Source organism: Mustela putorius, unplaced genomic scaffold (genome assembly GCF_011764305.1).
Source record: "Mustela putorius furo isolate JIRA1106 unplaced genomic scaffold, ASM1176430v1.1 tig00000577_pilon_pilon_pilon, whole genome shotgun sequence".
NCBI lineage: Eukaryota > Metazoa > Chordata > Mammalia > Carnivora > Mustelidae > Mustela > Mustela putorius.
The window spans coordinates 939,784-964,522 of record NW_025421421.1 but is presented as its reverse complement, the minus strand read 5'-3'; the positions used below and the strand labels follow the sequence as shown (position 1 = coordinate 964,522).

The 24,739-nt window shown below is 41.3% G+C and overlaps 1 protein-coding gene and 1 pseudogene across 8 annotated transcripts in view; one reads left to right on the top strand and one right to left on the bottom strand.

Moving 5' to 3' along the window:
* ZWINT (ZW10 interacting kinetochore protein) overlaps positions 1 to 19,990 on the bottom strand; it is a 70,187-nt gene extending 50,197 nt beyond the window's left edge. For 6 of the 8 annotated variants that reach the window (XM_004764094.3, XM_013062249.2, XM_004764093.3 and 3 more), the window contains exons 1-8: positions 19,862 to 19,990; positions 19,256 to 19,346; positions 18,981 to 19,104; positions 18,679 to 18,845; positions 18,484 to 18,540; positions 17,845 to 17,987; positions 17,605 to 17,764; positions 17,394 to 17,511 (exon numbers count right to left, since the gene is read on the bottom strand). In XM_004764094.3, coding sequence (XP_004764151.2) covers positions 17,434 to 17,511; positions 17,605 to 17,764; positions 17,845 to 17,987; positions 18,484 to 18,540; positions 18,679 to 18,845; positions 18,981 to 19,104; positions 19,256 to 19,346; positions 19,862 to 19,902 — 861 coding nt within the window. In that variant the 5' untranslated portion in view covers positions 19,903 to 19,990 and the 3' untranslated portion in view covers positions 17,394 to 17,433. Of the gene's footprint in view, positions 1 to 10,557; positions 10,577 to 17,393; positions 17,512 to 17,604; positions 17,765 to 17,844; positions 17,988 to 18,483; positions 18,541 to 18,678; positions 18,846 to 18,980; positions 19,105 to 19,255; positions 19,347 to 19,852 lie in introns of those variants that run through there. The other 2 variants (XM_045081439.1, XM_004764096.3) reach the window with 2 other exon arrangements.
* A 688-nt stretch (positions 19,991 to 20,678) lies between these two features.
* The window catches only part of LOC101694344, a 60,431-nt pseudogene continuing 56,370 nt past the window's right edge, over positions 20,679 to 24,739 (top strand).

The window sequence follows — 24,739 nt, the reverse complement described above, 5'->3', positions numbered from 1 at the left end:
CAGCAGTTCTTTACCAAAGAGATTAAAATTATATGGAAGAACCAAACAAATTCTAGAATTGAAGAATTTGATAAATGAGATGGAGAATGAACCATGAGTAACCAGGCCGACCAGATGGGAGAGAGGATAAGTGACTTGGAGGATAGGAATAGAGAAATAGTTCAGTTTGATGAGGAGGGAAAACTAAGATTTTAAAATAGTGAAGAAACCCAGCAAGAGCTATCAGTTTCAATCAGAAAGGTCAAAAAGGCAAATATAAGAGTATCTGGTATACCAGAAGGAGAAAAGGGGGAGAAGCAGACAAAAGAAATAATAGCTGGGAACTTCCCAAACCTGGCAAGAAATTGGTATGATTCCACAAAACGACTAAAACAGCCTATTATCTCAATGCAAAAAAATCTTTTCCAGAACACATTATAATGAAAGTGTCAAAAACCAATGATCAAGAACCTTCCAGGCAGCCAGGGAAAGGAAAGTAATCTTGCAAAAAGGAACCCTAGTAGGCTTTCAGCAGATTTCTCAGCAGAAACTCTGCAGGCCTGGAAAGAGTAGAATGACACTCAAAGTGTTGAAAGATAGAGACTGCCAGCCAAATATACTTTGTTTGGCAAAACTACTCTTCAGATATGAAGGAGAATTGAAGGCTTTCCCAGATAAAAGCTAAAGCAAGGTTACTATCATGAGGCCTGACTTGCAAGAAATGCTAAAGGGAGTTCTTCAAACTGTAAGGAAAGATGCTAATCAGCAACCCAAAAACACACTCTGCTCTGCTATAGAACTAGAAAACAGTAACTGTATTAGCACTGTTGTCACTTAACTAAGGTATAAAGGTTAAAGGAAAAGAGTATTAAAACCTACAGCTACTATAATTTGTTAACAAATTCAGAGCATAAAATCAGTGAACTGTGGCATTAAAAACATAAAGGGGAGGAATAAAAGGGCCGAGCTTTTATATAGGAAGAAAGAGAAGCTGCTTTCAGCATAAAATGACCTGTTTTATCTTGGAGATATTTTACATAAACCTCATGGTAACCACTGCAAAAATTCAGACTAGATTCACAAAACCTTCAAAATGAGGGTGGGGGGGAGAGCACTGAGCAAATCACTATGAAAAAGAACTAGAAGGCAAACAATAAGATGGCAGTTGCAAGTCCTTACATATCAATAATCACTACAAAATAAGGACTGAATTATTCAATCAAAAGGTATAGAGTGACTTAATGGATTAAAAAAAAAAAACTAAACTAAAACAAGACTCAAGTTTATGTTGCCTAGAGAGACTCATTTCAGCTCTCAACACAGAGGTTCAAAGTGAAGAGATGGAAGAAGATATTCCATGTAAATGGAAATCTAAAAAAAAGCAAGGGTAGCCATACTTATATCAGAGAAAATAAACTTCAAGCCAAAAACACTAATAAGAGACAAAGAAGGCTGTGATGTGATGATAGAGGGTTTGAAATATCAACAAGATAAAACAATTGGAAACACATACCCACTTACCCCTGCGACACCTAAATACAGTAAGCAAATACTAACAGGTATGAAGGGAGAAAGAGACAACACTACAAAAGTACTAGTGAACTTCAATGCTCCACTGTCAGCAATAGATAGATGATCCAGACAGAAAATCAACAAAGAAACACTAGAATTGAAGCACATCTTAGACTAAATGGTTTAAATGACATATATACATCATTCCAACAAACAGCAGCAGAATACACATTCTTCTCAAGTATACATGAAACCTTCTCTAGGATAGATCTTATGATAGGACACAAAACATGTTAGCAAATTTAAGGAGACTAAAATCATACTAAGGGTCTTTTCTGACCACAATGGTATGAAATAGGAATCAGTAAAAGTTGGGGGGGGGGGTGGCTGGCTCAGTCAGTGGAATGTGCAACTCTTGACATTGGGGTTGTGGGTTTGAGCCCTACTTTGGGCGTAGAGCCTACTTAAAAAAAAAAAAAAAGTGAAAATTCTACAAATAGAAGGAAACTAAGGAACACATTTCTGAACAACCACTGGATCAAAGGAAAAATCAAAATGGAAAAAAAAATTATCTTGAAACAAAGGAAAAGGAAATATATCAAATCCTATGGGATGCTGAAAAGCAGTTCTGAGAAGAAAGTTTATACATTATAGTGGTAAATGTATATATTAAAAAATTAGAAAAATCACAAATTAAAAGCCTGATTTTATACCTCAAGGAACTAGAAAAAGATCTAAGTCCAAAGTTAGAAGAAAGAAGGTAATAATGATCACAGCAGAAATAAAAGAAATACAGACCAGAAAAACAATGGAAAGGATCAATGAAATTAAGAGCTCATTTTTCAAAAAGATAAACAAAATGGACAAACCTTTTGCTAGACTAATTAAAAAAGAAGACTCAAATAGATAAAATTAGAAATCAACTGATACTACAGAAATATATAGGATCTTAAGAGACTATATTAATAATTATGTGCCAAAAAATATAACCTACAAGAATGGATGAATTTCTAGTAACACAATATATACAAAGACTGAATAAAGAGAGGAAAAAAATCTGAACAGACCAATAACTAGTAAAGTAATTGAATAAGTAATCAAAAATCTAACACAGAAAACTCCAGAACCAGAAGGCTTCACTGGTGAATTCTACCAAATATTTAAAGAAGAATTAATGCCAAGTGTTCTCAAACTATTCCAAAAAAATGAAGAGTGGGGAACACCTCCAAGTTCATTCTTCTTTTTTTTTAAAGATTTTTATTTATTTATTTGACAGGTAGAGATCACAAGTAGGCAGACAGGCAGGCAGAGAGAGAGAGAGAGGAGGAAGCAGACTCCCTGCTGAGCAGAGAGCCCAACGTGGAGCCTGGGACCCTGGGAACCGCAGGACCCTGGGATCATGACCTGCACCAAAGGCAGAGGCTTTAACCCACTAAGCCACCCAGGCGCCCCCTCCAAGTTCATTCTATGACACCAATACTACCATGCAACCTAAGCCAGAAAAGAACCACTACAAGAAAGTAAAATTATAGACCAATATCCCTGGTGAATATAAATGCAAAAAATGTCAACAAAATATTGGCAGACCAAATTCAAGAATACATTAAAAAAATTCAAAACAGATTAAAGCACATAATAATGATGATATACCATGACCAAGCGGGATTCATCCCTGGGATGCAAGAATGGTTCGAACATACACAAACCAATCAATGTAATAGAGCACAATAGCAGAAAGAAAGATTAAAAAATCATGTGATCACTTGGCATCAGGGAAATACAAATCAAAACCACAATGAGATATCACCTCACACCAGTCAGGAAATGACAGATGCTGGCGAGGATGCAGAGAAAGGGGAACCCTCCTACACTGTTGGTGGGAATGCAAGCTGGTGCAGCCACTCTGGAAAACAGCATGGAGGTTCCTCAAAATGTTGAAAATAAAACTGCCCTATGACCCAGCAATTGCACTATTGGGTATTTACCCTAAAGATACAAACGAGGTGATCCGAAGCAGCATGTGCACCCGAATGTTTATAGCAGCAATGTCCACAATAGCCAAACTATGGGAAGAACCTAGATGTCCATCAACAGATGAATGGATCAAGAAGATGTGGTATATATACACGATGGAATACTATGCAGCCATCAAAAGAAATGAAATCTTGCCATTTGCGACAACTTGGATGGAACTAGAGCGTATCATGCTTAGTGAAATAAGTCAAGCAGAGAAAGACAACTATCATATGATCTCCCTGATATGAGGAAGTGGTGATGCAACATGGGGGCTTAAGTGGGTAGGAGAAGAATAAATGAAACAAGATGGGATTGGGAGGGAGACAAACCATAAGTGACTCTTAATCTCACAAAACAAACTGAGGGTTGCTGGGGGGAGGGGGTTTGGGAGAAGGGGGTGGGATTATGGACATTGGGGAGGGTATGTGCTTTGGTGAGTGCTGTGAAGTGTGTAAACCTGGTGATTCACAGACCTGTACCCCTGGGGATAAAAATATATGTTTATAAAAAATAAAAAATTAATAAAAAAAAATTTTTTTAAAAATCATGTGATCATCACAATAGATGATGAAAAGGTATTTGACAAAATGCAACATCCTTTCTTGATAAAACCCTCAAGAAATTGGGCATGGAAAGAATACAACCCAACATAATAAAGACTGTATACAACAAACCCATAATTAACATTATACTCAACATAGAAAATTTTAAAGCTTTTCCTCTAAGATAAAAAAAAAGACAAGGATACCCATTCCCCCCACCCCACCCCTTACACCATACACTACTGGAATTCCTACCTAGAGCATTTAATCAAGACAAAAAAGGCATCCAACGTGGAAAGGAAGAAGTAAAACTGCCATTATTTGCATATGTTTTGATTTCGTATATACAAAATCCCAAAACCTATCAAAAAACTGTCAGAACTTAAGGAAAGTTGCAGGACATAAAATCTGCGCATGATGAACAGTTGCATTTCTGTATACTAATGATGCAACATCCAAAAATGAGATAAAGAAAACTATCCTATTTACAATATCTTCAAAAACAATAAAATACCTAGGAATAAATTTAATCAAGGGAGTGAAAGATCTGTACATTGAAAAGTACAAGACCTTGCTGAAAGAATTTGAAGAAGTCACAAATAAGTGGAAAGACATCTTGTGTTCATGGAGTTCATGGACTGAAAGAATAGTTACCATGTCCATACTACCCAAAGTCACCTATAGAGAGATTCAACACAATCCCCATCAAAATTCCAACTGCTTCAAAGAAACTAAAAACAAAACAAAACCGAACAAACCTAAAATTTGTATGGAACCAGAAAAGACCCTGGATAGCCAAAGCAACACTGGGGAAGAACAAAGCTGAAGCTACCACACTTCTGAGTATACTACACTCCACAGTAATAAAAACAATATGCCACTAGCATAAAAACAGACAGAGAGACCAAGACAATAGAATATAGAGCTCAGAATTAAAGTTCCACATATACTGTCAATTAATATTCCGCATGGGACCAAGAACACACAACAGAGAAAAAGTCTCTAACAAATGCTGCTGACAGCACTGAAAAAACACATGCAGAGCATAGAAATCAGACTGCTCTCTTAACAACACTCACAAAAATTCACCGAAAATGGATCAAAGATTGAAACACAAGACCCGACACTGTAACAAGAAAATGTACGGAAGAAGCTCCTTCACATTGGATTTGGCAATGAATTTCTGGAGATAACACCAAAAGCACAAACTTTGAACAAAAACAAAAATCAGCAAATGGGAGTACATAACACTTAATTAAAAGGTTCTGTGCAGCAAAAGAAACAAGTAACAAAATGAAAGGGCAACCTACGGTGGGGGGGGGGCATTTTTGCAAACCAGATATATCTAACAGGAGTTAATATCCAAAATACATAAAGAATTCAGACAACTCAATAACAAAACAAACAACATATAAAAAAAAAAAAAAAAAAAGTAGATGGGCACAGGACCTGAACAGACATTTCTCCACAGACATCCGAATTGCAACCAGGTACATGAACAGATTGAACAGATGCTCAACATTACTCATCATTAGGGAAAGTCAAACCAAAACCACCATGAGGTATCAAGTCACACCTGTTAGACTGACCAGAATCAAGAAGATAGAACAAGTACAGTGAGGATGTGGAGGAAGGGGAACCCTTCCCAATGCAGTCAAATGCTCTACCTCTGAGCTATATTCCCTGGACCTTTCCCACTGTGTACTGGTTCAGCCAATATGTAAAACAATACAGATGTTCCTCAAAAAATTAAAAACATATCTACCATATGACTTGGCAACACTATTGCTGTGTATACACCCAAAGGGAATGAAAACAATATATCAAAAATATTTCTGAACTCCCATTTTCGCTGCAGCATTATTCATAATAGCCAAGATACGGAAACAACATAAATGTTCATCATTGGAGGAACTGATGAAGAAGATGTGATGCATATATATTACATTCTATTTATTACCCATATGTATCGTATATATTCACGTATATACACATAAATATCATCCAACCATGTGAAAGAAGAACATCTTGCCATTTGAGACAACGTGGATGGACCTTGAGCAATCATTCTAAGTGAGGTATGTCGGAAGAGAAAGGCCAAGTAAAATATGGTATACTTATATGCGGAATCTAAAAAAGCCAAACTCATGGAAACACAACACAATGGTGATTACCAAAGTATGAGGGGTGGACTCATCTAAGGACTGCTTAGAGTCCTATTGCTTAGTGGACAAACTTACAAGGAGTAGTAAATAAGCCCTAGAGATATAATGCAGTGTAATACTGTAGGATCACCATCAAACTTGCTAGGAGATTAGAACTTAATTATTCTAACCACTAAAAGAAATAATAATTAAATAATGTGACAGAGGTGCTAATTATGGCACCTCTACATTACAACGGCAATCACAGTATATCAACTATCAAATTAACATGTTTTACACCTTAAATTTATGCACGTCAAATATATTTACATGTCATATATTTACAAACATATTTATATGTCAAATATATTTTTATTAAAAAATGGAAGAGTAACTGGCACATAAGTGCTCAGAAAAGTTTGCTGAAGTGCATCATTAATACATACTAACAGAAAAATTACCTGGTAGTAGTACAATTCTGAATCTGCATGTAATTATCAACTTAACCTCCAACTATAAAGAAGCACCTTATATGAATATGACTGGGTATGCACATGTGCACGCCCACACACACACTTTCAGAAAAAGAGCAAACAAGGCAAGAAATTTCCCAGAAACTGTAAACCTCATATGGAAATCCTCACTACTATCCACCAGACTATCCCCTGTTCAAGCTGGACAACATGAGTGGTAAATTACAGGTAGACTCACACCGGTTACACTGTTGTAGAATATCCAGTACCAAACAGAACCTATTTCATTACTTAGAAAACAAAACTGCTTCCTTGAGGCACATGGAACCCCACAGTTTTAGTCATTCTTCAAAACAAAAGATACTCGATGTATAACAATGATAATCAGAACTACATAAATATCTAATAGCCCTTCCTTTTTGTTGTTATAAACCTCAAGTTTGTTTCACTACCTACTTCTTCAGACCACCACCACACAACAGAGTTAAAGTTAGTGAATTAGTTCCCAAAAATTCCTGAGATGGGATAGAGATAGTGGAAGGGGTAAAACAGAATAATCTCTTAAAATCACAACCACTTTTTTTTTTTAATTCAAATAAGATTTCTCGTATTCTTTTTCAAGAGTAAGAACAGCCTGTTGCTACCACCAAGAGTGATTCGGGAACCTCATGTAAAGCTCCTCTCATCTGTACATTCCAGTATCTCTGAATACCTTTCAACATAATTATTAAAAACTAAAGTTATTATGGTAGTCATAGGGTATTGTTTAAAAAAACATACTCATTTTGCAAACTGATGGGAAGTTGGTCACCAATCCTTATCATAAACATTTTAAATCACAGCTGATTTTTTTTTTCTTTTTAAGATTTCATTCATTTATTCAACAGAGAGAGAAAGATCACAAGTAGGTACTGAGGCAGGCAGAGAGAGGGGGAAGCAGGCTCCCCACCAAGCAGTTAGTGTTCGGCCCTAAACCTTGATAAGCAGAATATTACTCAGGCACAATAATTCTGCGTTGTTGTAAATGCTTTCCAACATTCTCAGGAAGTCACGAGCTTTCAGCGACTCACACACCAAAAAGCAGTGAGCCGCAGGTAAGGCAGTTCATCAGTTTCTAGTTGGTACACATTGTTTTTTTTGTTTTGTTTTGTTTTTTTTAAGATTTTATTTATTTATTTGACAGAGAGAGATCACAAGCAGGCAGAGAGGCAGGCAGAGAGAGAGAGAGAGAGAAGTAAACAGGCTCCCTGCTGAGCAGAGAGCCCTATGCGGGGCTTGATCCCAGGACCCTGCGATCATGACCCGAGCCGAAGGCAGCGGCTTAACCCACTGAGCCACCCAGGTGCCCCGGTACACATTGTTCTGATGGGTAACTACCACCATCCAGGAATGCTAGTGTTACTGAAATGCTTTTATGATGGCTCTGGTGGGTGTAACATGCACTTGCTCATAATTGTGATCCCTGTTCTACCTATTTTTTTTTTTTTGGAAGATTTTATTTATTAACTTTAAAGAGGTAGAGAGGGAAAACCAGACTCCCTGCTGAGCAGAGAGCCCAACATGGGACTCCATCCCAAGACCCTAAGCTGAAGGCAGAGCTTAACTGACTGAGCCACCCAAGTACCCATGGAATTAGTTTCTTTACAGAGTCATCCTTCCTGTCTTCAAATTTAAACTCACATTGTCTTTATCATCTTTTTTCTTTCTTTCTTTTTTTCTTTTAATTCTCTAAACTTATGCTCAGGACATAGCTAACATTCAATAAATGATGAAATCAACCTCTGGATAATTTGTTTGAAATTGAGCTCAAGAGGCAGCTCTTTGGGAAATCTTCCCTGAACATAACCCAGTGAATATTTAATAAGTCCTTTTAAAGTATGAAGGCACTGCTAGGTGTTCACCTGGGGATGGAAGTTATGCATGTTCCTGGACAGAGGAGCTAAGAGTGCCAGTGCTGAACGGCAGGATCTGGAGCTGAGAAGAGCAGTGTAATTCCTTCCTCCGTCGAATCTACATGCTCTCTGCCTGGTTTATGTGTGCGTATTTTGGGGACTGAACTTGCCTTTCTCATGTTGATAATGACACACAAAGTGTGTCTCAGTCATCACCAAGAGCAGAGTCTCCAAACACGAAGCTGCACATGCTCTTCAGAGTCTGTCCTCATGGAGTGATCCAATCAAACAGCCAGAAATAAAGCCAAACTTCACTGAACACATTACTTTAAATTCCTCTTTTATTTCTAGAACATCTGAGCCAGATAATCCAGACCTCACAGATATGGAGAGAGTGGACTGGCCTCAGTCCCTGTATTTCTTTCTCTCAAAGCCACATAAAGCATAACTTCTTTTTTTTTTTTTTTTAAGATTTTATTTATCTATTTGACAGACAGAGATCACAAGTAGGCAGAGAGGCAGGCAGAGAGAGAAGAGGAAGCAGGCTCCCCGCTGAGAAGAGAGCCTGATGCAGAGCTTAATCCCAGGACTCTGAGATCATGACCTGAGCTGAAGGCAGAGGCTTTAACCCACTGAGCCACCCAGGCGCCCCTAAAGCATAACTTCTTGTCCACTGAAAAATTACATGAAAAACTGGATAATTTAATATACCTACTTTTTAAACTTGTATTTTAATTAATTAAACTGATATGCTTACTATTTATGATTGGTATTAAGTTTAGACCTGAAATCTTTGCAATACAATTTCATAACACAAAGAATCTAGAGCATAATTTAAACTCAATCCTTCTTTCAAAAACAAACCCTACTTTGATGATTCCAACTCATATTGTTTTTTTCCCATCATTTTTTTATAGCATGGTGTAAATAGAATAAGTTCTTATGCACTGGATTACACATACATATACACACATATATATTTTTTCTTGGCTTATTTCTTTTATAATGTTTACGTGTGATAATCTCTTATTTCTAATAGTCTGGTCATCCTCTGAAAGCACAGTTCTGGGTTTACCCCTGTTTTCTATTTCAAAACACTATTTTAGGCATTTAGTAATTATCCATTTAAGTAATTATCAACTCCTTCACTTAATAACAAAGAAATGCAGGGCGACATGAAATCATGCATGCCTTGTATATAGGCCTGTTCGCTAAAGTCCACCGGACAATTTAAAATTTAGAAACATATGGGAATATGGTATCTGACAACTAATTTTTGTATATTTCAGAGCTCCATGAACATTAACAAGGTTTATTTTAAAAACTACATCAACAGTTATATAAATACAACTTAACAACATAAATTAAAAAAATGTACAATCCCCCAAAAACTATTTAAAAAGGCCTGAAACAAACATAAAAGACACTAATTCCTGAGACTGACACTTAATGCCTAGGCTACCCTACATTTCAAGAACAAAGTATATCAAGACCCAAATACTAAATTCCTCAGTGTTCAAATTAGCAAAAGATCCATTTAAGTACTAGGCTAGGAATAATAATGAAATTATTTAATTTCACACTTTGTATTTCAAAATATACACAAATTGCCTCAAAGATACATACAAATTGAAATACAAAAAGGTGTATAAATTGTATAAGGTAAGAATGGGGTACTAGCAGAGATCCTAGAATGGTTATAATAGCTTTCTTTTCCAATCATATAATTTGTCATTCTAGAACACATATATTTTATATTATTCTTTTATTCTAGTATAGCTTTTTTTTCACAGTAGGGTAAAATATTCAAAGTGAAACCTTAGTTTTATAAATCTTAGCATCGTAAAGAAAGAATGAGGGATTAACTTTGCTGAAACTGGTGGCGCCTGGGTGGCTCAGTGGGTTAAGCCGCTGCCTTCGGCTCAGGTCATGATCTCAGAGTCCTGGGATCGCGCCCCTGCTGAGCAGAGAGCCTGCTTCCTCCTCTCTCTGCCTGCCTCTCTGCCTGCTTGTGATCTCTCTCTGTCAAATAAATAAATAAAAATCTAAAAAAAAAACCAAAACAACAAAAAAAAAAAACTTTGCTGAAACTATCCAAGGGTTAACAAGACTATCTTCCTGGAAGAAGTCAGTCACATAAAAATAGAATTCAATAGAGAATTGCAGGATGGTACCTTGGAAATTTAATGTAATAAAAGAACATTAAAACAGTATTAAAATAATGCCAAAAGCTTGTGATTTTGAAAAACAGGAAAAAATATATCTTTGAGAAATACTAATAAAAAGAAAAAAAATCTTCAAAGAACAGAATGAAAATGAGGAAAGCCATAAAGAACATTAACATATATCTTGAAACATTTTTTTCTAAAGGTTGTATTGCTGCTATCTACAAGTGACTGACAGAAGTAAACACAAATATTCTCAACTCTGTAACCAGCCACAAGAATTCTCAATAGAGTTCCATCAAATGTGACCATGCAAAGAAACAAGGAGTGTGTGTGATAAAGAACCCAGCCCTGCAAAGATGGAAATCATGAAGCTTTCCAACACAGACAAAAGGCCTGTATATATTGTATTACGGTAAGAAAAGACAAACTCAAAGCGTAGCCCAGAATAACAACAAAAATCCAAATAACATAGACTGGGGTCACTGTATCTGCTTGAAAATTAAGAACAAAAATTAAGAAATGAATGATAAAACAAGAGATTAGTAACAAATGTATGTGACAAATGTAACAATTAACACACAAATTAGTAACAAAATAAAGAAAAGCATCTAAATGCATTATAGAGAGAAAACATTATAAATATAAAACAAAGTTTATATAACATGAAGAATGAAGTTAAAACATCTAACTGATGTCTAATTGGTGTGGAAGAAGCCTGTGCAGAAGAGGTAAGACCATTTTTTAAGCAACCTGAAAAAACTCCAGAACTGTTGAAAGATTGGGACTGGCAATTTCAGATTTAGCAAGGCCAACTAACTGTAAGCAGAACAAATGAATGAATAAATGAACCAGAAGTATAGGAAGAGCTTTTAACAGGTAGCTGACTTGTCAGCAAAGTCAAAGCAGATAATCACGGAACAAGATCTTTTATTTTTATTTTTATTTTTTTATTTTTAATTTAGATTTTATTTATTTATTCGTCAGAGAGAGAGAGAGGAGCGAGAGTGAGCACAAGCAAAGTGATAGGCAGAGGCAGAGGGAGAAGCAGGCTCCCTGCTGAGCAAGGAGCCCGATGTGGGACTGGATCTCAGGATGCTGGAATCATGACCTGAGCTGAAGGCAGCCGCTTAACGGACTGAGCCACCCAGGTGTCCCGGTCATCAATGTTTTAAATTTTAAATGAAAGTACCTGTCTACTCAGCATTCTCTACATAACAAAAACACCCTTTTTTTTTTTTTTTAGAGATTTTCATTTTATTCTTGGGCAAAAAAAAAAAAAGGTGTCACTGGTTATTCAAGTGAATATACAATCCTCTGATGTAGTTTATTCTCTTAAGACAGTGCCCAACTCGAATATAGGTGTGGTAAGTGATCCTGAGAAGTACAAATAGAATGAGACAAAAGAGGAGAAAAACTGCATACAAGTACACAGTTGTCAGTGTTGCCGTGGTAGGTAACATGGACTCATTTCCTCTCGAATCATTGGCAAGTCATGGCTTCCCAACCAGAATTATTCATCTCGTGGATTGTGATCACCTCTCATTTCTCTTTTTTTTTATAAACATACAATGTATTTTTATCCCCAGGGGTACAGGTCTGTGAATTGCCAGGTTTACACATTTCACAGCACTCACCATAGCACATACACTCCCCAATGTCCATATCCCCACCACCCGCTCCCTCCCCTCCTCCCCCCAGCAACCCTCAGTCTATTTTTTTGAGATTGGGTCTTTTATGGTTTGTCTCCCTCCAGATCCCATAATCTTTCATTTTTTCTTTTCCTACCCCCCAAACCCCCCATGTTGCATCTCCACTTCCTCATATCAGGGAACTCATATGATAGTTGTCTTTCTCTGATTGACTTATTTCACTAAGCATAATACTCTCTAGTTCCATCCACGTCATCGCAAATGGCAAGATTTCATTTCTTTTGATGGCTGCATAGTATTCCATTGCATATGCATATATATATATGTGTGTGTGTGTGTGTGTGTGTGTGTGTGTGTGTGTGTGTGTGTGTGTGTATATATATACACACACACACCACATCTTCTTTATCCATTCATCTGTTGATGGACATCTAGGTTCTTTCCATAGTTTGGCTATTGTGGACATTGCTGCTATAAACATTCGGGTGCTCGTGCTCCTTCAGAGCACCACATTTTTATCTTTAGGGTATATACCCAGTAGTGCAACCGCTGGGTCATAGGGTAGCTCTATTTTCAACTTTCTGAGGAACCTCCACACTGTTTTCCAGAGTGGTTGCACCATCTTGCATTTCCACCTACAGTGTAGGAGGGTTCCCCTTTCTTCGCATCCTCGCCAGCATCTGTCATTTCCTGACTTGTTAATTTTAGCCATTCTGACTGGTGTGAGGTGGTATCTCATTGTGATTTTGATTTGTATTTCCCGGTTACCTTGAACTGGGCACAGGCTGGGTGAGCTCAGAGTGTGGCCAGTGACGAGGGAAACAGAGTAATTGAGAGCACGGCTGCAGGCCAGGGAGACGGAGCGACCGAGCGCTCCTCTCCAAGCACCAGTGGCTGGAGGCTGGGGAGACAGAGTAACCAAGTGCTTTTCTCCAAAAAGATCTTTTAAGAATAAGAATAAAAGGGGTTCCTGGGTGGCTCAGTCAGTGAGGTGTCTGCCTTCAGCTCAGGTCATGATCTCAGGGTCCTGGGATGGAGCCCCACATCTGGCTCTCTGCTCAGCGGCAAGCATGCTTCTTCCTCTCCCTCTGCAGTTCTACCTGCGTGTGCTCTCTTGCTCTCTCTCTCTCAAATAAATAAATAAAGTCGTAAAAAAAAAAAGAAAAAGAATGAGAATAAAATAAAAAATATTTCATAGTAAGAAATAAGTGTTATAGAGCCTCTGGACCCTAACTATAAGAAAGCCCAATACATGTATTTCACATGGGGCCATCATGCCATATGAAAGCTGACTTCTAAAAATCAAGTAGGAGGAAAAAGAAAAAAATCAAAATAAATGAGTGAACATTAACACAACACCGTAGAGAACAAGAAGTCTGATTTGTGAGAAGAGAACAAGCTAGAAGTAATAAACTGGACAAAAGTATCTTATAGAAGTTTATAGTATGATCAATGGTCAAGTCTTCTCAGCTTCAGTACTTGTTACATTTCACTGCAGACTTTATTAACTACCAAAGCTAAACTGGGATAATAATCAGGAAGAACTTCAGGAGAAAAAGATAAAAATAACGAGAACAAAATTATAATAAATAAATAATAAACGAAACCAAAGGCAAAAAAGGAATATATAAGAAACAAGGAAAAGTGAATGAAAAAACTGACACAAATACAGTCTTAGGTACAAAAATTATGAAACTGGATCTTTAAAAACATCTTTAAATGTGGTACAAAAGTGATAAACATAAGGGTAAAGAAATGTTGAAATTCAGAAGGTTGTAGGAGAGACGTAGCAGGCGAGGGATCAACCACGGAGCTGGCTAGGTTGTACCAGAATCCATTGTATTGCAAGCTAAGGAACACTCACCTGGAGATAAAGGAGGCCACTACGTGACTGTCCAGTTCCATTAAGAAGAGAGACACACATGTAAATGCATCGTGGCTTCTAGTAGCCACAGAGCATGAAAAGCCAACTTTACCAGAACTGCAAGGAGAAATAAACTGACGCACTGTCAACACTTGGAGACCTGAACACACCTCTCAGAAGGTAATAATCAGAAAACAAAAAATTAAGTATACAGAAGATTAACCAAACACATAACAAGCACCACCTAAAAGATATATAGAAAACAGCAAACGCGACAATTGCAAAACAAATACTCTATTCGAATCCATGTGAAACATAAAACAAAACAAACAAAAAAAAGAGACTACATTCATGGCTGTAACTGCTCTCTACACCAAATTCATCATATAGATGACATTTTCTGACCAACTTAGAATAAACTTAGAAGGATTATCTTCCCACATAAAGTAGAAAATTTCAAAATTATTCTCCTAAGAAACTCAGGAATCAAATAATGGAAAACAGAAAATTCTGTGAATTGAATGACCATGAAAATACTTAGAGAAAACCAGAAAAAATGTATACCCTTACATGTTTATTTGAGAAAATGAACGAAGAACCAAATGCACAAGCCTATCAACTGATACATATTAGAAGTTTACAAAAAAGTACATCATCTTCACCGAAATACAGAAGATAGGAAATGGCCAAGAAAGGACTACCAATCGAGTCAAAACAGACAGATGACAGTGGGATCACAAAAGCTAATCTCTGACTCTATTGATATTTGCAACTGAATGAACATCCAAAATAGGTCAGCGAGAAAATCAGGTAAGGCACAAAAATATCAGGAGTCCAACATTAGGCCATTCTACAACAGACTGCAGACATTAAAAGGGTAAAAAAAAAAAAAAATCATAACTTTATACCAATAACCTTAAAAAATTAGAAATGAAAAATTCTTAGAAAAATGTAACAGTAGCTAGGAAATATGAAATTATAACTTGGGAAAAAAGCAAAATGTATTTCACCACAAAAGAAAATTTTGTTTAAAAGGAAAACATTGTTTTTATGGATATCAGAGAGAGTGTTTCTGTAATCAGACTAAGCCTACTGTCCATTTTGTTTATCAGGGATACTCCTGGTCCTTACTAGTGTCCATCCCTCCCTGTGCCTTAATGGTCTCCGTGTCCCTCCACCAGATGGAAAAGAGGAAGAGGAAATATTCAGCAGGCAGCAGAGACCACAATTTCCCAGGGGGAGGCTCCCACCCTAAACAGGGATGTCTGGTGCAAAAATAGTGAACAGGACAGTGTTTAGGGGAACCTAAGTGAAGACAGAGTAGCTATCCTAACTGAAAACAAATCCCAATTCCTGAGCTTGTCAGTGCAGAGCACCAACACCATGGACCACATTGGCCAACAGAACACTCGAGCCTCCCCTCCCCTTTGGCCTCATGTGTGCACTGACTTGTTCGTACTCCCTGAGAGAAAGCTGGTTCCCAGAAGTTCCTCAGATGTCTAAGTGGGATTACTAGTCATCTACCCAATATCTTCCCCTGTACCTTGACATGGAGCATCTCAAAACATTCCTTGACCTGCACATGCAGGCTCCACAGAGTATCCTGTCTCTGCTGACTCTCTGGCAGTCAACATGTGTGCAAGGACATGGTGAGTCCACAGGAGCCCAACCTATACCCCAAGCGCCCCCTAGGAGGCCCTCCTTCCTCACTATGGGTATTTCTGCTCTGCCCTACATACCGTAAAAATTTCAGGGTCTACAAGACTACAAAAATGATCCAGAATGCAGGGGAGGGGAGCCCACCCAGTGGGAAGCAGAGGAAGGACTAGACTGCTATGGGGGTTGCTAGAAGGCTACATTCAGGACCGTGTGTGAGTGGCTGGATGGGCAGATGGAGAGCACCCCTTCAGGTATCTGTGTGCTCCTTGGAGAAAAATCCTCAATCCTCACCACCCCTCTCACTCTGTCACTGTGGAGTCATCAAAGACCTCTGGTATCTGTCCCACTTCATATATACACAATGGGCCAACACATTCAAAAGAACAATTAGAACACTTGGGACCTCCGAAAGGCAGAGGAAATGACCAGCGTGCCCAAGGATCTCAATCTCTACCTGCTAGGAGGCCCCTGGTCAGAGACACAGCAGAGAGCAGCAGCATCTCTTGAAACTCTCTCACTACAAACAAAGCCTCACTGTCTCTTTCTCAGAGATGCTTGAGTCCTGCTCACAGAGGAGGGTCCTGTTTTCAATGGGAGAATGGTTTTCCCACTGCAGCTGTCACTGGTGTTCCTCCCTCTCTTCGCAAGCAGCCTTTCGCTCCCAATCAGAGAGGTAATCTCTCCCAAGCAGCCATATCCCCACTGTTCCCGCGCCCAGCAAGAGACCCGTGGAGGAGAGGGGGCAAACTGACAGAGAACACACACCCCCCTGCAAAGAAGGGTCTCTCTGTTACTACTGCTCTAAATTTACCATACTATTGTTTTCCCATGTTTACCACACTCTGCAATCAGGTATCGACCTGTTTACTTGCTCATGATCATTATGTTCCCCACAGCCAGCCAAGGACTAGTCAGGTAAGCCCGCTGCTATAGCTCCAGTTCATAGCAAGGGCCCTGACACAAAGCATGGATTCAATCGATATTTGGGTCAGCAATTAAAATTATCTTCCTGTATCTAACCACCTGCACAAAGCATTCTCCTCTTCACTGAATTAATCAGCTCAGCATGTTTGATTCATATGAATTTGGACGAGCAACCCATGAGGCTCCAGGCCAGGGCCCCTTTCCCATCTGCACCCTCTCTATTCACACCAGTCCCAGCACCTGTCATATTGCTGGCTTCAAGTGTGGCTCTTCCCACCAACACAGGAACAGGAAAAAGATAACTAACAGACCTCTAGGGCTCTTAATCAACAGAATCCAGAGCCCACCCCCATCTAGGTCATGGTCAGAAACCAGACTGGTCAGGAATTCCTAGTCCATCCTGCAATAGGGTGGGACTAGGGAGTTCAGGAAGAGAAAGGGGTTAGCCCAAGGCAGCTGGGTACAGGATATAGCGATAAGCTTCAGCCATAGATTAATCCTTCCCATCTTCTGCCCCTCTGTGAAAACAGAGCCCAGAGACAGAGACCAGAGGTCCTCCTTCCTTCCATACCTGCAGTCCAGGGACACCAGAGTCCAGAGTCGGACCTGCTCTAGGTTCCTTTCCCATGTTGTTGTCCCTCAGGAAGTCCAGGTGAGCTCGGATCTCCAGCAGGCTGTGGGCCATCAGCCTTGGGGACAGAGACAGGGTATGGGTAGTGGGTGAAGCCTATCTCCCAGCTTCTTTCTCCACCTCCCTGGCTCCCAGCCCATCTCTCATTCACCTTGGACAGCATACTCCTGTCTTCCCCTATGGTATCCCCAGGGTTCTGTTTCTGGGGCTTATCCTTAGAAAGATCCAGCATCTGTGGCAGCTCTGTCTCTGCCTCAGGAAATGGCAGCTGCCCTTGCAGAGTGTATAACAGCTGGAGGAAGGTCTGGTGCCTGAAGGAGAGGGATAAAGAGAGTTGTAAAGAAGGGAAACTGGACCGGGCTGAATCTGTAGCTCACACTCCCAGACTCACCTGTGAAGCGTGTCCCGCTTCTTCTCTGCCTGCTGTTGCAGACTTCCAAGCTCCTGAGACAGTTGTTCAAGCTCCTGCTGAGCTCCTCTCTGCCGCTGCCTCACCTCTGCAGAGGCTTCTGCCAGATGCTGCAGATGCTTCTCCTACCGGGAATGAGAAGGCAAACGTGGCTCCTTGGATGTGCAGGTCTTACAGCCATTTTCTTAACCCCTCCAGGCTTGGGGCTCAGACGCACAGATGGAAAGGGGGACCCTAGCCGCTTTAGGCAAAACAGGGGCCCTAGAGAAAAAGGAATGAGCTATTCCAGTGGAAAGCATTCTGAAGGAAAAGGGCACATATAGGATAACTTCTCTAGCCTGCTAAGTGCCATGTGGCCATGTAAGCACTTGCTCTGCTAACGACTTCATCAACTGAGATCCATACGGTAGGTGCTAACCTCACTTCCACTCCAGACAAGACTCGATGCACAGGAAGTGAGGGAACTGCCCAAAGTCCTAACACAGGACGTGGTTATGCTGGCCCCTGTGCTATAATGCCTCACAAGAGAGGAGGGGAAAGAAGGTCCTCCAGGCAGAGGATTTAGCTCATGCAATGACATGGTGGTAGGGAAGGGAGATTTTCCTAGGGATGTGGACCCACCTGTTGCAGCTGCCACTGCTTCTGGGCTGTTCTCAGTCTTTCCATGGCCACCTGCTTCTGCAGGGAAACAAAGGAGAGGAACAAGAAGAGGAGGAGTGTTTTTCTGGTTGGATTCTGGGAGGTGGCCAGTAGGCTCAGCATGTGTGCCCTTTCCCTCCTCTCTGCCTGACATTCTCTCTCCTCAGCCTGGCTCACCTTGGCCTGGAGCTCTTCCAGGGCTCCAAGGAGCTGCGCCCGCTTCCTCTGGGCCTCCACCATTGTGGGCAAAGCCTGGGTCAGGGCACCTGTGATGGCTTCCACATGCTCTTGGTAGGAGGCCTTCAGCTCTTTCCACTGCTCCTTGGCTGCAAGTGCCTTCTGCCCTGAAAGGATCCACCAAAGATAAGAACATAAAGGAGACTAACCTGCCTGCCTACAACACTGAGGCCTCTGCTTTCCCATCAGCTGACCCTACTGACAGCTCCTTCCTTTCCCATCCCTCCCCCACCCCCACTCACGGCTGGTGTCTTCAGAAGCCAAGGGGTCTAGTCCCTGGACAACGTCCTCCTGAGCCAAGAAGTTCTGCAGGAAGTCTACTACCTGAAGCTGGCTGCAGAGCAGTTTGTCCTTCTTCCGGGAGTCCTGTTTGGAGAGCAGGCAAAGTCAGGGAACATCATTACCTGTGTGCCCTGGTAGGCTGAGAATGCCTTCCTGTGTGCTCACCATCCCCACCACCCACTACCCCCCACCCAGAGGACCCAGGAGAGCCCCCGGTGGCCAATCCTGCACATACCATCACAAACTCCGCCAGGATCTGGGCCGGCAGCTCTGTCTCTTCTTGCCGGCCAATGGGCTCCATGATGTCTGCCAGCTTGGCCAGGGCCCTGAGGGAAAGAAGACGGGGGAAAAGGGAGACTCCTTGGGTGCTAGTCCTGGCCAGTGTGTATAAAGGCAATACACACCCTGAATAAGTTAAGCAGAGCAAGGGGAGTCAAGGCAGCACAGGGACAGGAAGACAAGGGGCCCCCGCTCCGACGCGCAGGGGAGTCCCAGGCAGGTAGCAACCTCGGGCAGAGTTGGAGGAGGGTGGTCCAGGCTCTCCCTGGACCTTCCTCCCTGGGGGCTAAAGCGTCCCCAGGCAGGCAGGCAGGGGTGGGGAAGTGTGCGAGGACGGAGGGGACACAGAAGCTAAGTAACTGCCGCACGCGTCCTGCGTGGACGCAGCTAACCGCGAGGGGACGTGGAGGTGCGCGGGGACAGGCCAGGGTGTGCGCGCGCGGGGAGAGGGAAGTCCCTCCCTCAGTCGCCGCGGCCCGCACAGCTGGGTGCCGGGACCACCGGGGGTCCGCGTGGTGCGGCAGGGTCCACCTCTCCCGCTCCCGGCTGTCACCTAGCTTACTCTAGCGCTGGCGCTCGCACCCCGGCTTCCCGCCCCTCCATGTCTGCAGCCGGTGGGCTTCGGCTCTTCCGCCGCCAGGCCGCAATGCCGTTTGGATTCGCCGCGGCTGCGCGCCTGGACAAGCGATTGGCTGCGGGGCCAGGGGGCGGAAACCAAGGGCCAGCGTGCACTCTGATTGGTAAGCGCTGACGAGCGAGCCGTTGGAACGCCGGATGTTTGCGCCGGCGCCCTGGCGGCCGGCGCACCGAGTTCTGCGCCTGCGCGCAGCCCGTAGTCGGGCTGTAGGCTGCGAGTGTTCTCTGGGCCAGGTCAAGGGAGCGCGGCCGCTTCGCTCTTGACAGGACGTGGAGACTAAGTCTCTGAGTTCGGGGTTTAGGGGAGTCTTTAAGCCCTGAGATCACTTTAAAAATTATGTTGTGGTAGAGGGAGAACAGTGGGCGTGCTTTCCCACCGACGCTTGGCATTCTTAGGAAAGAACAGGGATCCTAGAGGCGCAGGGGGCCGCTGATTGCAGCGCCGGAACGCGTCGCTTTCTGACGGACCGGTCCGAGGATCCGACTCCCGGCCCCACCAGTGCCTGCTCGCCACTCCGGGGCTCCGCCCGCCGGCCGGGATCCGCCCCGGACCGCGGCGGAGAACCTGTTCCGCACGCTGCTCTGGGTTAGCTGAGTGCCTGGCACCATCGGCCCCAGGGGGGCTGCGGGGAAAGGACGTGAGGAACTGGAAGACGCTGAGAGGCAGGAACCGGGATCGGCTCCTCCCGCTAAGGCCGAAAGCTGCACCAGCTGGGGGCCCTGGGAAGAGCGCTCCGACCGGCATGCCGGAACAGCAGCCTTCAACGTACGGTTTACCATGTCTGGCATCCAGTTAAAAACCACAAAGTTTGCAAAAAAAATAAGGAAGAAAAGAAAAACCATAATGAGAAGAAAAAAATAAAATCACTGAACAGAACAGAAATCAATGTTAGAATCAAACAGGCAAGGAAAAGTTATGTTCAAAAAAAATAAGCAGAGGTATAAAAAGTATTAAAAGGTTAGGATGTGCAGAGTGTGGAATGCTGATGTGGTGGGAATATAAAAATAATGCATCTGCTCGGGAAATACCAGTTCCTCAAAATGTTAAACACCGGGTGACCATATGGACCCCAGTTCCACTTCTAGGTATATATCCAAGAGAAATGAAAGCGTGTTCGCAGAAAACTTGTACACGAGTGTCCACAGCAGTGTTATTTACAAGGGCCAAAAAGTAGAAGCAACCCAAATGTCCATCAGCAGATGACCTGGAAAACAAAATCTACATCATTCAATGGGGGTATTTTTCAGTAAAAACAGAAAATGAGGTATACGTGCTTAAGCACAGATGAACCTTGAAAACATGGTGCAAAGTGAAAGAAACCAGTCACAAAAGACCATAGTCTATGATGGCACTTAGATGAAATGTCCAGATAGGCAAATCCAAATAAGAAAGTAGACTGATGGTTGTCCGGGGCTCGGACAGGGATGGGAGCGGTGGTGGGGCACAGGTTGGGGGTGGCTAGGGTATGCAGAGGGTCTACAAAGGGACATGGCGTTTTTTGTAGGGGATAAATTAAAATGTCCTAAAATTAGATTATGGAGAGGTTACACAATTGTATACAAAGAGCAATTCGGTTTATACTTTAAATGAGTCTCCATAAAGCTCTTTAAAAAGTTAATCAGAGGGGCGTGTGGGTAGCTCAGTTGGTTAGGCCTCTGCCTTTTGTTCAGGTCATGAACTCAGGCTCCTGAAATAGAGCCCCACATCTCTGCTCAGCGGGGAGCCTGCTTCTCCCTCTCTCTGCCTACTTGTGATCTGTGTCTGTCAAAAATAAATAAAATCTTAAAAAGTTAATCAGAGTTATGAAACATATAATAAACACCTAAATCAAACTTGTGAAAATTACAATGACGAAGACTACAATGTGAAAGATGAAATAGGGGAGTAGCAGACTAAACATTACATAAAGAAAAAAATGAAATTGAAGACTTCAACTTAAAAGCTAAGATACATTATAGAAAGTTAAAATGAAATAAAAAGAATAAAATAATAGTAAGCTGTGAGACAGTTTGTAAAGCTTAATATACTTAAAAAGGAAGTCCCTGAAGGAGGCAAGAGGACAAAAACTAATAATGAACAAAGAATTTGAAATTTGATGAAAACTGTAAATTCACAGTAACATGAAGAAAACTAACCAAGACCTACATAATTGTGTAGCTTGAAACCATTGATATGAGAAAATCTTTATACTTTTTTATTTTTGAAAGCAGCTTGGGTAGGGTGGGGGGGGCTGGGAGCCAGGGAAAGGGCACGTTGTATACAAAGAAACAAAAATAACGATTATAGTAACTTTCCTATTGCAAATAATGCAATAAACACCGGAGTGAAGCAACATATTCAAAGTACTGCTAGAAAATAAATTAGTAAACATATAAATAAATAAATAAACTGTTGCAGAACCTTCCAGAAAATGTATGTTAACTAAAGACACATTCAGACATACACAAGCTGAAGGAATTTATCATTAGCAAATCCACAATACAAGAAATGTGAAAGAAGTCTATTAGGCAGAAGGAAACGACATTAGATTGAAATCTGAATATATACAAAGAAATGAAAAACACCAGAAATAGTAACTACACGTATACAAATGCATTATTTAAATCTTTTTTCTTTTTTTAAAGATTTTATTTATTTATTTGACAGAGAGAGACACGGAGAGAGAGGGAACATAGGCAGTGGGAGCGGGAGAGGGAGAAGCAGGCAGGCTTCCCGCTGAGCAGGGAGCTGGATGAGGGGCTCAATCCCAGGACCCTGGGATCATGAACTGAGCTGAAGCCAGTTGCTTAACAATGGAGCCACCCAGACACCCCAATACTTAAATCTTTTTTAAAAAGATAATGAACTACAGGGGTACCTGGGTGGCTCAGTTGGTTAAGCCTCTGCATTTGGCTCAGGTCATGATCTCAGGGTCCTGGGATCCAGCCTGGCATTGCGCTTTCTGCTCTGCGGGGAGTCTGCTTCTCCCTCTGCCCCTCCCCCTGCCTATGTTCTCTCTTGCTCTCAAATAAATAAATTCTTAAAAAAAAAAAAGATAATGAACTACATTAATACAAATAGCAATAATGTGGGATTTATAGCATACGCAAAAGTAAAATGTAGCACACAAAAAGGGTGGGGGGGAGAAACAAAAGTAAATTACACATTTTTGTCTTTTATGGGTATGACACATTATGTCATATTGGGTAAAAGTGGATTCAGGTAAAATAAAGCGATGGATTATAACTCTTTTAGAAGTGGTGCTAATATCCCTCAGGGTGACCACGAATGAGTCAGTCTTGCGTAATCTTTCCCAGTGAAACCTAGGACTTGTTTCTACATGATAGAATATAGTACTGGTGGCGGGGTATTCATCTATTGATCAGGCTACATTAGGCAAAACAGGTCACTCTGATGACATCATTTCATGACATCATGCTCCTCAGCAAACCAGAGAGGGAGCCCTCCTGCTGGCCTTGAAGAAACAAACTGCTAGTGGTGAAAATGGAGGCCGGGCGGTGGGGGGGATGTCTAGTAGCAGAAATATATTCTAGTCCATGGCTGGTGAGCTGGGGCCCTTCCTTACACAACCACAAGAGGGTAAAGTGGTTCCTGGAAGCAGATTCTTCCCTAAATGAGCCTCCCGAAAAGACTCCAGCCAGGTTCACATCTTGACGGCCACCTTATAAGACTCTGAAAAGAATGCAAAAATCCTGTCCTATGGAAACTGCCTGAAATCCTGACCCATGTGGGAGATAACAAATGAGTGTTACTTTAAGACGCTGAATTGTGTGGGGTGCCTGAGTGGGTTAAGGCTACTGCCTTCAGCTCAGATCATGATCTCAGGGCCCTGGGATCAAGCCGGGAGTTGGGCTTTCTGCTCAGCGGGGAGCCTGCTTCCCCCTGCTTCTCTGCCTACTTGTTATCTCTATCTGTCAAATGAATAAATTAAATCTTAAAAAAAAAAAAAAAGACTGAATTGTGGTGATTTGCGTGCAGCAATAGAAAACTAGTACAAGCAACTTCTAAAATAAGGAAGTAAGAGTTACAGCTAATAAGCCAATAAAATAGATAAAATAAAATCTGAGTAATAGTAACAAATCCAAACGAAGCAGAAAAAGGGAATAAGGAAGACGAGATGAGGGAAATAAAAAACAAATACCAAAATGATAGACTTTAAGCCCAATTATATGAATAGGTGCATTAAATGGTGCCTTAAGTATACAAAAGGCAGAGATTATCAGATTGGATCTAAAAGCAAAGCAATTACATTAAGAGAAGCACCAGGGGTACCTGGGTGCTACAGATGGTCAGGCATCTGACTCTTGATTTCCACTCAGGTTATGATCTCAGAGTCCTGGGAGGGATGCGACTGGCCGGGGTCTGCTTGAGGATTCTCTCTCTCTTTCTCTCTCTTCTCAAACTCTGGCCCCCTCTCCATTTCTATGTGCTCTTTCTCTCTAAAATAAAAAATCTTTTAAAAAATGCACTAAATATAAAGACAAATTGATCAAGTAAAAGGGCGGGGAAAATTTTGTCATGCTGAGGCTAATTAAAAGAATGTAGGGTGGTTATTTTGTTATATATGTGTATATTCAGAGCAAAAAAATACTACCAGAAATAAAGAAGGTGATTTCATAATCATCAAGTGGTCAGTTCATCATGTGAACTTAATACTCATAAATGATTATTCACATCAAATCAGAGACCATCAAAATATGTGAATCAAAAACTGGCTGATTTGAATGGAGAAATAAATCTATAGTTACAGCTGGGATTGCAGTAAGGAATTTACAATATTTGATAGAATACTATACGAAACAG